This window comes from Electrophorus electricus, chromosome 2, assembly GCF_013358815.1.
Source record: "Electrophorus electricus isolate fEleEle1 chromosome 2, fEleEle1.pri, whole genome shotgun sequence".
NCBI classification, from domain to species: domain Eukaryota; kingdom Metazoa; phylum Chordata; class Actinopteri; order Gymnotiformes; family Gymnotidae; genus Electrophorus; species Electrophorus electricus.
Window position 1 is genome coordinate 17,394,853 of NC_049536.1, and position 12,518 is coordinate 17,407,370.

Below are 12,518 nucleotides of genomic sequence, written 5' to 3' on the forward strand. Positions count from 1 at the left end.
CTAATGAAAAGGACAGGTGTAAGTCAGTACCAGGGTAGACAGTACAGAAAAGTATGCACCACTCTGGATATAGTACTGTCTCCAACATTACAATGAGAGAGACATGGAGAAAAAGAAGCAAGAGGAAGAGTATATGAACTTGCATCAGAACCAAGTTTTAGGACTCCTGGTCCTAAAACATCTTAACCTACTTGGCAAAACCATCTATGCTCCAAAGATTAGAACATGATCATTTATCATGTCCGGCATAATCAGAGTGAGAGTATATCAACACCAAATATTTAATAGTCAGCCAGGTTTGTGAATAATAGTGGAGACTTCAAGGAGCATCATTATGCAATCACTCCTATGCCAACATTCTTCCAACAGAATGAAAACACTGCACACTTGCTACCACTGCTTTCAAACCTGTTATCATAATAATAAATACATTGTTTATACAGTGTTTGCCTCAAGCATAGAGATCAAAGCTGATATCTACAAGCATCATTAAAAAAAGAATGACCAGAAAGCCATCATGCTGTTCTAAATGTATTTTACATGTTATGCTGATTGATAAACAAGTATACATTTTGAACATATAATTTCAATATTTTTTCAGGCATATCATACTCTTAAAGGAGGAAGTGACATTGCTACATTATTGGAAAAATAAGAGTTGGACAAATGTCTATTGTCCACATTGATTCTGGTACTGCATTGTAGATCACAAGTGACGCAAGTGATGACTGATATTAGCACCTGGCTTAATCTAACTTCTTATCTGAACATTCAACTTATATTCAGCTCATGCTACTACACATGGCAGAGTAAACCCAAATATTTATTTATTTAAGTTCAGGGACAGGCCATGCTGCATAGTCCTTTTAACAAATCAATTAGGTCTTTGTAACTTCACTATCAATTGTTTATTACACTTACATGAAGTGTTGAAAGATTCACTTCAGAATTCACTGCTCCCCAAACAGCGCTTCACACAAAGTACTGGAGCATGCAACTAACTAGAAAAAAAAGAATCATTTACTTCATGTCAGCCATTATAACCTTTCAACAAGGAGACCATAGTGCAGTATTTTTGACAATGTTAAAAATAGATCTCTTTGCTACTTGCTGATATGTTGCTTTATACTATTTACACTTTTTAGTAAGGCATGCATATCAATTTATTCCAAACCCTTTCAATTAAAGGACTGTGTGCATCTATCTATACTGGAAAAGAACCACATACTTGTTACCAGAGTCAAATGCAATGCAATTTAAATTCTTGTAACATTCACAAAAAAAAAAAAAAAAAAAAAAAAAAAAAAAATGCATCAAAGTAAATATATTGGGGACATATTTTTGTATTTGTACAAATATTTAAAATACAATTTGTACCTTTCATGTTTGATATCATCAAGCAACGTTTTTTAAGCAACGTTTTTTTATTAGATTGATAGTTTGATTTGCTGATTTATAAAAACTGCATGTGTTATTATTGTTTTCATATTTATCCTTTGCTCCTCTGTACTTGATACATTTTTGAGGTAAATGTAGAAGAGATATCAAGTTTTGCTAGGAATCCAGTGTAGGATAGAAAACTTTCAGGGGTTTTCATATTTAATTGAACAAAGCTTATGTGTCAGTGTATTGACACTGTACAGAACTGCACTATACATCTGTTAGGGTACAGAACTATACAGAACTGTACTATACATGTCACTTCTAAGACCTGCTCCCTGAGACCAAATCAAGGTTTGTCAAGGTCTGTATGAAATTATATGCAGCTATAAAAACGCTTTTTCACAAACTCCATTTTCCGTATTTGTACAAATACAAATTAGTACTATTTGGCACCAGTAATGTACAGTATATTATTTTACTATTTATCAAGATGATATTTTGTTATTCATTGCAATTATACTTTTTCTTGATTTTTGACAAGAGGTATCAAATTATCAAATTAAAAGAGAAAAAACATTAAATGTTTAAAGGTTGTGTACTATCTAAAATACATCTGTAGATTTTAAAATCCTGCTATTGAAGAGTGATGATTTCTGGTTTTGGTGGGATGTCAAACAGACTCAGTCATCCTTCACAAAACTAAATAAAAACAGTAAAAACACTCAATGCTGACTAAGTTACTTAGCAATCAGCTTGTGTTCTATGTAGAACTCTGACAAACATGGTTCCAAACATTACTAATCTAAAATGATAGATTACTAACTATCCCGATAGGTCCTGATCCCACATTCATCCGTTAAAGTGAAGGTGTGCATGATGCATCTTTGATCTTTACATTCATTTAGCAATTTGAGACAGAAATCATTGAGTATAGTTTAATGATTCAAAGTGATATTTGGATATTATTGGAATGCCAATAATTCCAATAAAATCAGCAAATTTCACTGCAATTTAAGATATAAAAGATATATCCTCAAAATACACTCCTTGATATTTCACTAGACATGTCTGATCATTGGAATTAATTTGTCAAATTTATGTAACTGAATATGAAATTCAAGTTTAAGATAAGCAAATCCAACTATCTGAAAAATGAGCAAAATTAGGATTTTAAAAAATTCAGCAAAGCTAAAAGTGTTTTTCCTTTATTGGCCAAACGCACACACCCAAGAATTTGGTATTACCAAAATTCTATCACATTAGCACTTTTTTTTTACATGTATATTCTTGCATGTACATAGCATAATTGTGCATAAAGTGTAGAATGCAGGAAACTGAATAAATTCTGCATACAAACTGGTCACGTAGCAATGTAGTAAGCTTTTTTTTTTTTTTTTTTATAAAGTCAATCAGTGCCAACGTTTCTCAGAGCAAAACTGCAGATCTAGGATGCATCTTCTCACACTACAACAAATATTCAGTGAAAGACCACCCAACTGATCCTTTCGAGCATAAACATTTATCTCCATTAAAAAGTGTGAATACTTGTCAATATTATAAGACAGCTTGCAAGCTTATATAAGTGAACTGATGTGAGAGAATGAGAGGTTGAGGAAAAATATAAATAGACATTCCAGATCAAATTAAAACCAGATGATAAACACAAGTGTAACTAGCACATGGGTATTACAACCTTGTGAAGGGCGGCAACTACAAAGAACGCAGAATCATATAGCAAAAGCAAGAGAAGCAAGCACAAAAATCACAGCTTGGTTTCATCATTTCACTGGCTTTCACATCAGCAAACATCTCTTACTACAAATGTGAAAAACTTGCATTCTCTTGAGGAACCAATCGGCACTCTTGCTCTGAGATTACTGATAAATGCACTGTGATAGTTGTTTATTTGAGTCCTTTTGGGTTTGAGCCAACATTAGGCCTTTAGCTAAAATGGTAAATAAAAATAAATTCTCATTCTCTCAGGCAAATCATGCCAACATTTCTATTGTGTTGTATTGCGCTTCTATTGTACAATGTCCTTGATACACCATTATATTCTATATGTTTTTTAAAAAAATCGGGGGGGGGGGGGGGGATATTATATATATATATATATATATATATATATATATATATATATATATATATATATATATATATATATATATATATATATATATATATAAATAAAAATCAAGGAACCAATAAGAAGTTAAATTAGCAGCAATCATTGCATCATAGATAAAAGAAGATATAAGAAAATTCACCTTTTAAATTTGTGTCATTCCACAGCAGATGTTTTGGCCAATAAAGTGCAAACCACTGCAGCTCAATAAACTTTAGCTCAATAAACCACTAGGTACAATACAGCATACTGAAAAGTCCTCTCCAGTCTTAGCATTACAACCAGGCAGCAGTGATGCACAAGACTGTGAGAGGATGTTTAGGGAACAGATCCTGGATAGTCAGCTGTTGAGGAACACTGTGGAAGACTGACATCACCTGTGTTGCATGGAACCTTCGACGGCAAAAGGCTGACAGGCAAAATCATGCAGTCTAGATGGGCAGGCTAGGTCTAGTAAAACTAACCACTAGGTGGCTCGGTTAAGTAGCTTTTGAGAGGACATCTTTTGTGGTTGACAGATAAAGTGTTGTTCATGAGAAAATTTTGTAAAAGGTGTAGCACTGATCAAAAGAGACGATCAATCCCCTATGTAGAGTACACTCCTCCCTACATGAATTATAGTGGAGAGTAATGGATCTTCTGTTGCATTAAGCAAACAAACAATATTGACAGTTGAGTGGTGTGAATGGCTTGAAATGCAGTGTATGATCGTTTCACTTGTAGATGTCCAGGGGCTCTGGGATGATCAGACATAAATGCCTTCTGGGTTGAAGCTGGAGCTCAGCGGGCTTTGGAGGGCTTGGAGGGTGTTGGGGAGGGGGTGGGCTGAACCCAAATGCTTCAGAGAGATGGACTGCTCAGACTCTGGATGACAACAGGACACATTACATACATATTGTGATGCCTGACCTGTTCAGAAAGTTACACAGGGCATACTGACTTAGGAAATCTGAAGTTCCATATACTTTAATACAACAAGATATAATACTATACGATATGCTTGCTGCAGCAGCCAAAACCTTTTGAATTTTAAAGAATGGGATGCCGATTCTCATGTAGCTACTGTGTAGTTTCTAAATGTTTCAGTTCATGTTGTTTTAGTGTTTCTTATTGCAGATTAAGGATGTTTTGAGACAATTATCTAAAGAATACTTTAGCCAACTGTCTTCACATCAATAAAAATAGATCTGCTGAGATTTATTGGCTAAAAGATTAAAATATCAGTGAGGTCCAGTTGCTTTAACCAATCATAATATTGCTCTCTAAGGAGGTGTTTCCCCCTGCATATGAATAATTTTGCACAGGCACACAGAACATAGAAAGGGGTAGAGAGGGGTTTTGGAGGAAGCGTTGGATGAGAGCATTGCATTAAAATGAGGGACTCCTGTGGTCGGTAACTATGGATGATGTAGGCAAGAACTATGATTTCCAAAGCAGGAAACCAGCTGTAGTAGTTATAATGGCAAATAAAACAAAAAAATAAAGCTGTCTGAAACTGTGTTGCTTTGTGACTAGCAAGAGTCAACACATCCCTCACAGGTTGGTAGCCAAATTAGCAGTTATACCATTCAGTTAATTCCAGAGTTTAAGGGCATTCATTGTTAAATTATAGCAAAAGATCATTTTATTGGGCATTTTAGTGGTTTAAAAGCTTGAACAAGTTATTAAGTATCAAACTTTAAACAAAGAAAGGGCTGGTTCTGCATCCACAGGTACAGAACACTTGCTCTTTGTCAGAAATATCCACCTGCTAATTTCAATATGTAAAGCAAGCTAGAACTTTCATTGTCATTTAAAATTATGAGTGAGCATTATGAGAGACAGTACATATATTTGGTGATGCGATGTTTCAGTGTGTCGAGAGAACTGCATAACCTTTCCTGTAATGTCTAAACAACTGTGTACATATGGTTTTGATTCAATAAAATGTCCATATACTGTCCATATACATTACTATCCGAGGTCATTACTAGACTGATGTGACTACTTAACACGTATCCCTTTGCCACCGCTGTTTGCCTATGCAAAAGTGCATAAATCAACATTTGCCCCAATTCTTCATATGGGTCATCAAGCTCAGGTTGCTTTCACTGTTTTAATCAAATTACACAAATTACACAAGTTGTGTGTAGATGTGGTGACTCAAAAATTACTGCTCTGATAATTCACAGCATTGACACACCACCTCCACTTACTGAAATCTTAGACTTCCAACTGTGAAACGCGCTATGCCACACGTCATTAAACAATTCACGTGTTTTTCTCTCTTAAATACATTTTTTTTACATTTTCTTTCAGGGGGGGTATATGAATCATTTCAGAGGGACCAAGACATGTGATGCTCCTTTTCAAAAGCTTGAACAAACTACTCTAAAATACAGCATTTTATCAAATATATTATTAAGACATACAAATTTTGTTTTACTAGTAATTAGTTATCCTAGTGTTTGTGTGTCTAGGTTTGTGTATACCTTTGCTACTCTCCTCTTCAGCAGGTTCTGCTGGGAGCACGGTCACTTTGGTGCCAGTCTGCTGGATAAACTGTTGAAGGTTTACTTGTCTCAGTTCCTTGGTTAACTGTTCCAGCTCCTGCTCCTTTTCCTGTACAAAGCAAATCCATCAAGTAGAAAGTAATTACTGACAAACCACAACATGAAACGTACCACAGTATATTCCAAAACTGAGAAGTATATACAGTTGTGAGGTCCACCAAACTCCTGCAAACCACCAAGGATTTAATAGAATGCTTTGTTGGCTGATGTAATGTGAGCTGGCCAAATCCATCTCCATCCCATTAATCTATCAGGCATTTACTTCACTCCTTCTATCATTCCTTTTAATTCACTCCTTTTCTCCTCCTTCTATCCTCCTGAAGTCTGCTCTATGACATGCCTAATTGCTCTGGTCTCACTCTGTTCAACCTCAGCCTCTGTCTCAAGCTCTTTCAGTAAGCCATCCATACACTCCAGAGTTCTCAACCTGAGACAAGGAGCTCCAGCAATAATGTATAATTATCAACACTCCTTTGACCTTTAAGACTTTATAAATGTTGCTGCTCGGCCCTCTGCAGAGAAAGAACTAGTTAAAAGTAATGTGGCTTACTAAAATCTTCAGACAAGGTATTCTTTTAGAAATGCTTCAAAAACTGCTGATATCAGTGGATGGATAATTAGTGCATTAAAGTGGAAATTATGTTTTGGGATTTTTTGTTTTTGCATGTGACAAGAGAAACTGTTCCCTTCTATGAGAGTGCCAAAACAAGGTGATGACCAAAATGTTGTCAGGAATGAAAAACATGCGAAAAAATATTTTTTATTGAAATGTGTAAACTAAGCACTGATAACAATCCACTGATTTCCAATCTCATAATTTATGTTTCACTTATTAAAAAAGACCACCATCCTGAGTTACTGTATTAGAGACCAAATACTTCGTTACTGCTTATGTTATCTGAATTATGGTAAAAGTTCATCCATCTCACAGTTCAGGCTTACCTGTAGCCGAATGCTGGACTGTCCCAGAGAAAGGTCCACTGCTCTGCAGCTGCCCTCTAGCCTGGAACCATGCTGAACCTGTATCTCCAGCTCTTTCCTCACTTCCTCCATCTGCTCCTGCAGCTCCTCTTCGTCTGCCTGCATTGTCCGCTGTAGCTGTTCGGACTCCAGGCATGACTCCATGTGCTGAATCTGCGCCAGGTACTCGGCCAGCCGAACCTCACACTCCTGCACTCGAATGCGCAGCTCATGCAGCTGCTCGCGCAGCTGCCGCTCCGTTTCCTGCTCCAACAGCAGCTTACTCTCCCAGAATTCCTGCTCCTCCATCTCAGCCTCCATCCTCAGCACCTGCTGCTCCAATGAGCGCAGCTCCTCCTCGTCTTCAGCTGTCAGAAACTCACTATGCAGCTCACGATCACAGCCCTGTAGCCGCTTCTCCAGTAAGCACAGCTTCTCCTTTTGCATCTGCACGTGACGGCCCAGGTCCTGCATGCCTAACCCTGGGGTGGCGCTGCGGACCCGGCCCGACTCCCGGCTCCTGCCAAAGATGTCCCGCAGGCCCCTGCTGCCACCAGTGAAGGTCAAGGACTTGCGTTTTGGCTCGCGCCGCTTCATGGAGCGGTCAGCACCCAAGGGCCGCAGCTTGGCCAGAGGCGGCAGGCTCTGGTGGAACAGACCACGCTCGGGCACAAGAGCTGAGGTTTCTGAGGTGGGCCGTTCACTCAAAGAGGGTCCGGTGCGTTGTAACACAAGCTGCACATCGCTGGCATATTGACCCCACTTATTCAGGGACACCACTGGATTCTCATGGGGGGCCAGGTGCCTTTCTGTCTCACGCCATTTCTCGATCAGGGTGTACCTTCCAGTGCGCCCTGCAATTTAGTCAGCAATGAAAAGTGTTGCCATTATTTGAAGTTTTTGCTGTTACATTATTTGTCTTGAGACATGTTAACAACTAAACATTACTGAACATTACTATATATTCTGCACTACTTAAACCATTGAGCATTGATTTCAGTACTAAAACTTAAACTAGCACTTAAGCTAGTACTAGCACTTAAACCAACAAAACATATGTGGTTCATTTGTGTGGAAAATATTCTTTACATTTAAAAATGTAATAATTAAAAATGAAAGAAAAACACAATGCCTGGCATGTAAAAAGAGTTTCCAGTTTACTCCAGTGAACAAGTGAACTCAGTGAGCAAATCCTGTTTTTCCCACTGCTCAGTTTAAAGGCAGTGTTGTGAGCTGCTGGGAGAGAATTCTGTACTTTACATGCTGTTCAAAAAAGGCTATTCTCATGAAAAGGCTCACAAAGCCTGCTTGTTGCTAAGAGTCATAACATGTGGTTAAAAGCAGACAGACAAAGGGGGCCTCCCTAAAGCAGGAGGTCAGATAAGAAACAAACAGGCTGTTTTCAGCTTTTGAGTAAAATGTTATAGGCTAGCTCTTCACATACAGATCAAGACCTAGACCTACACTGAAAGGGGTTTTCATTGGATGTCATTCACTGACTGGGCAATTTAGCCTGAGACTAGGCTGAACCTGTGGTCATAAAACTAGCCTGATATGTATACAGTCACATATTTAAGAAGCACAGAAAGACAAATGGGGAGAACCAAAAAAGAAGCAGAAAGTGCAAGTGAGTGCCCATCTGTCCCCTGAGGGCAGGACAAATGGCTGCTAGTCACACTGAGCTTTTGAGTTAGGAAGGCCAGTCTTTCAGGTGCGAGAGTCTCTGGTGTGCCTGAACATTTGACAGGAGCAAGCCTGTGGTGCTTGTGCTCATCATTCTCTTACATCTCAATGAGAGCAGTGCTGGGGAAGCTGAATAAGGATCAGCTGTCTTACCACCAAAGTTTACAAGTAAAGTTTAGTTGTAAAATTTTACTTTGTAAGAATGCATTGAGTTTATGTCCCTTCGATCTGCAGCCCACAGAAAACTTTGTACAAACCTGTTTTAAAAGTGTACTTTTTCTTCAACTCAACAGTTTCAAAAATACACCTGGACTTTCTCAATGCTTTGTTCTCCTTGGCACACACAAGATGTCTGTTTAGTGTCTCACCTATGGCCTGGGCCAGGGCAATCACGACTTCCTGACATGTAGTGACCTCAGTGACCCCACAGACGATGCGTTGCACTCCATCCACCCACACCTTCAGCTCCATGGCTTTCATCTGGGTGATGTCATTCTCCCTCTATACATAGACTTGTGAACATCTTTCAGACTCTGTACTCTAGAAAATAAAGAAATAAGGAAAGAAATCCTTACTTAATTTTCCCTGAAAAGTGTTTCTCAGCAAAACTCTTAAAAACCTAAAACCTTTTCTGTTGTACAATTTTTGTTCTAGAGCATTTTTTTTCAGCATACTTTGAGCTCCACTACCCAAGCAACAGATCCCTACAGTACCATAATGCTATACAAGCAGAATTTTTAAAAATCATTAATGACATCTACATTTTCTTTATTTTTATCTAAATTTAAAATGAAATTCCTGCATTTTAGTAGGCAAATGGGAGATAAAATCATGAACCTCTAAAAGATCTATGCCTAAAATTTATACAATGCTTTTTGTAGAGAGGTTAGACACATTCCACTTGTTACAGACAGAGAATGTTTAAATCTTGATTTGTGTCAACTTTTACAAACATTGTCACAAAGTACATTAAGGTATCATTTCAAGGTACCAGAAGCACAGAGCTATGATTAGTGACTCAGTCATCATAGGCATATTAAAGATCACTACATGTTAAGCAAGAGATGCAATAAGAATTACTACTTTACACTTAATTGTATCAAGTTAAGCAATGACTAACACAAAGACTGAGGTAATTATGGTTATTGTCAGTAAAACAGTATTTTTTCCTCCATAACTGCCAGTTCCATATATTCTTCCAATTTCAAATTATTTGACAGTACTTTTGGATCCATACCACAGCTTGCCTGTGTGAACATGACAGACGAGATAAATTCATGTCCAATCCATTTGCTCTTTTTACTATCACTATGTTTATTGACATTGTTAGACAAAACGACTGAACTGCACAGTAGTGTGATTAACATAAAAAAGAAAAATCAAGTTCATTATGGTACAGTGGGGAAGAGTGTGTGGTGTGGTACAGTTGTGTTTCTTTGTTTTAATCCATTTCCCCCAATGTAGCTGAGAAATCCGATATCTGATGACAGCAGGAATATGCTCAAGTATATAGGAATATATGGGAAAGCCAGCACATGCCCATACACTTAGAGAAAGTGGCATATGATTCTACATACTCTCTACCATGTAGTGTGGGGGCATAACAATGAAAGTCCAGGGTTGTGCCTTCCTCTTTTTCTAGTGAGAATGCAGTCAACTGCATGCTCAGAGACCACCAACCATGTTTCATTATTGGTGACCCCTGCAATTCAAAGAAAAAAAGTAGCATATTTTACATACTGCGTGTATCAATAGAAAATAGTACACATATATTTTAAGTTTCATAAGCCTGTATAAGGTCATTCTTAATGTGATATTTATCAGATTTGCCTTGCTAAAATTTATACACAGGTTAAACACAAAGATGTGTAATGTGAAGGGGTACAGTGTGATACAGGTTGTAATTACACATGTGGCAATTCTAGTGATAAAATCTATAGACAAAATTAACTGGTTGACTTGATGGTTATTTTTATGCTACTTCCAGGCGGAATTGATAACAGCCATCTGAGCAGCAGAGACTGATATGAGTGAGGTAGACCTGAGGCAGTATAGAGAAGGCAGGCGTCTGTGCAGAATGGAATATTTTTAAATGTGTGCGCTATTTAGTGCACTCCATTCAAAATTGACATTACATTAGGTTATACATAGTTAACAATATCATATTTGATGTTGAAACAAACAAAAGAAATATTTAAAAGAGTTACTCCATTCTAAAACTTGCATTTTTGATCTAATCTGCTGTTTTATGATTTCCTGTGCGCAATATTTTTCATTTTATTTTGCAATGAAATCAGAGAGACAATCATTAATAAGACAACAGTACTGAGTTCCGTATTGCGAATGCAAAGTATTAGGTGTTTTTAAGAGCCGAATGTCAGTATAGCAAACTTAAAAATAGTGTTTGGGTTACAAAATGTAGGACGATGTACTAATTTATAAACGAGCTAAAAACCGCATTATTTAATTGGCTGCAGATCCATGAGCGATTAAAATATTTTCTCTGTTAATTCCATAAGGGTTTTTAATTACAAATTAGCTCAGACTAAGAATAAATTCCGGCTGTAGATTCAGGCCCAGTTTCATGTGTTTTAGAAACCGTTGTCTACAACCTAACAGTTTGTCAAGCAGCATTTTGATATGGCAAAAATTATTCTAGGCATTGTTGTGTTCGGCATCGCCCATATTCTGTTGCATGCCATCGACCCTACTTACCCGCATGCGGTGATTTAATAAACAACTGCAGACCCCAACTATTTAAAGGGCACAGTTGCTCCGTCTGCATTCGCGAAGGTGCCCCATGAAAGGTTAAACCGTTTTACGACATACCACGGTGCCTCTGGTTTTGCAACAAGGCGTACAGCGACAATGTTGTAGGCTACAAAAGATTACTGTACCTGTGTTTATCTGCGGTCCTTTCAAGTGCACCACTCCGAAGGCTGTTTGCGTACTCTCATAGTCATGCTTCTCCACTCCACTAGCATTTGAGATTTGCTGTCGACCAGGATAGAAGACCAGCGCTACATGCTTGTCATTCCTCCCTATTCCGTTCAAGAACTTAGATTATGTGATGGAAGTAAACAAGCAACAAACGTGTCAAAGAAAAGGTCGTGATGTTGGAGAGGGTTAACTCGGCAAAGTTGTCTGACATTTGTAGCATATTACATCATGCACCTACCCAACATACCATTCGTACCTCACCGAAATATCGCCAACAGTTCGTAAATACATCGCAACGGTACTGGGACACCGCAAAGCATTGTGGACCGGTTTAAAGCAGCCTGCCCTGTTCCAGGTCCCAAACCCAACTTCCTATCAAGGTATATTCGGTGGACTGTTGTGATTTAAGTATGACTCAATTGGATTTAGTAGGCTACCTTGTGCAAAAACACGAAAATTATGCCACATAGCCTACTACCAGAGACGTTTAAATTAAACGTTGGAAAACAGCAACACAAATAAATAAATAATTAAATGAGTACATGCCTTCAAACATGTTAAAATGATAGTGCACAGACTTATTAACTTGCTTAAATTTCCTCTTGGCACTGCACATATACTAACCTCTAGCGTTTCTGAAGCCTATAGAATTTTTGCTGTGCTTACTTTTATCTTTTAAATTTGAAATTTATGATACAATTTAAACTTGAAAAATCTTGCACTCGTACCACACAACATATTTAAATAAGCAAAGCTATTTCTATGTGCTAAGGATAGGCTGCTGTAGCCAATAAATTATGCTGATAGTTTAGTAGTGATTCTGATGACAAAGTCAATCAAGAAACATAATTTAACAAGCCATAAATAAAGAAACT

At 37.7% G+C, this 12,518-nt stretch overlaps 1 protein-coding gene across 7 annotated transcripts; it reads right to left on the reverse strand.

The window, feature by feature from the left end:
• Window positions 1-3,583: 3,583 nt before the first annotated feature.
• rassf8b (Ras association domain family member 8b) lies at window positions 3,584-12,001 on the reverse strand. Of its 7 annotated transcripts, none has more exons than XM_027027143.2 (7): window positions 11,891-12,001; window positions 11,601-11,744; window positions 10,281-10,405; window positions 9,072-9,243; window positions 7,003-7,874; window positions 5,980-6,109; window positions 3,584-4,372 (listed from the first exon to the last, which is right to left on the reverse strand). In XM_027027143.2, exons 4-7 carry the CDS (start codon window positions 9,181-9,183, stop codon window positions 4,254-4,256), a joined length of 1,233 nt encoding a protein of 410 aa, XP_026882944.2. In that variant the 5' UTR covers window positions 9,184-9,243; window positions 10,281-10,405; window positions 11,601-11,744; window positions 11,891-12,001; the 3' UTR covers window positions 3,584-4,253. The 7 variants fall into 7 exon arrangements, with proteins under 7 accessions (XP_026882944.2, XP_026882941.2, XP_026882942.2 ...); XM_027027140.2 differs by having other exon boundaries at window positions 11,601-11,760; XM_027027141.2 differs by having other exon boundaries at window positions 11,601-11,760; window positions 11,882-12,001.
• Window positions 12,002-12,518: the final 517 nt, after the last annotated feature.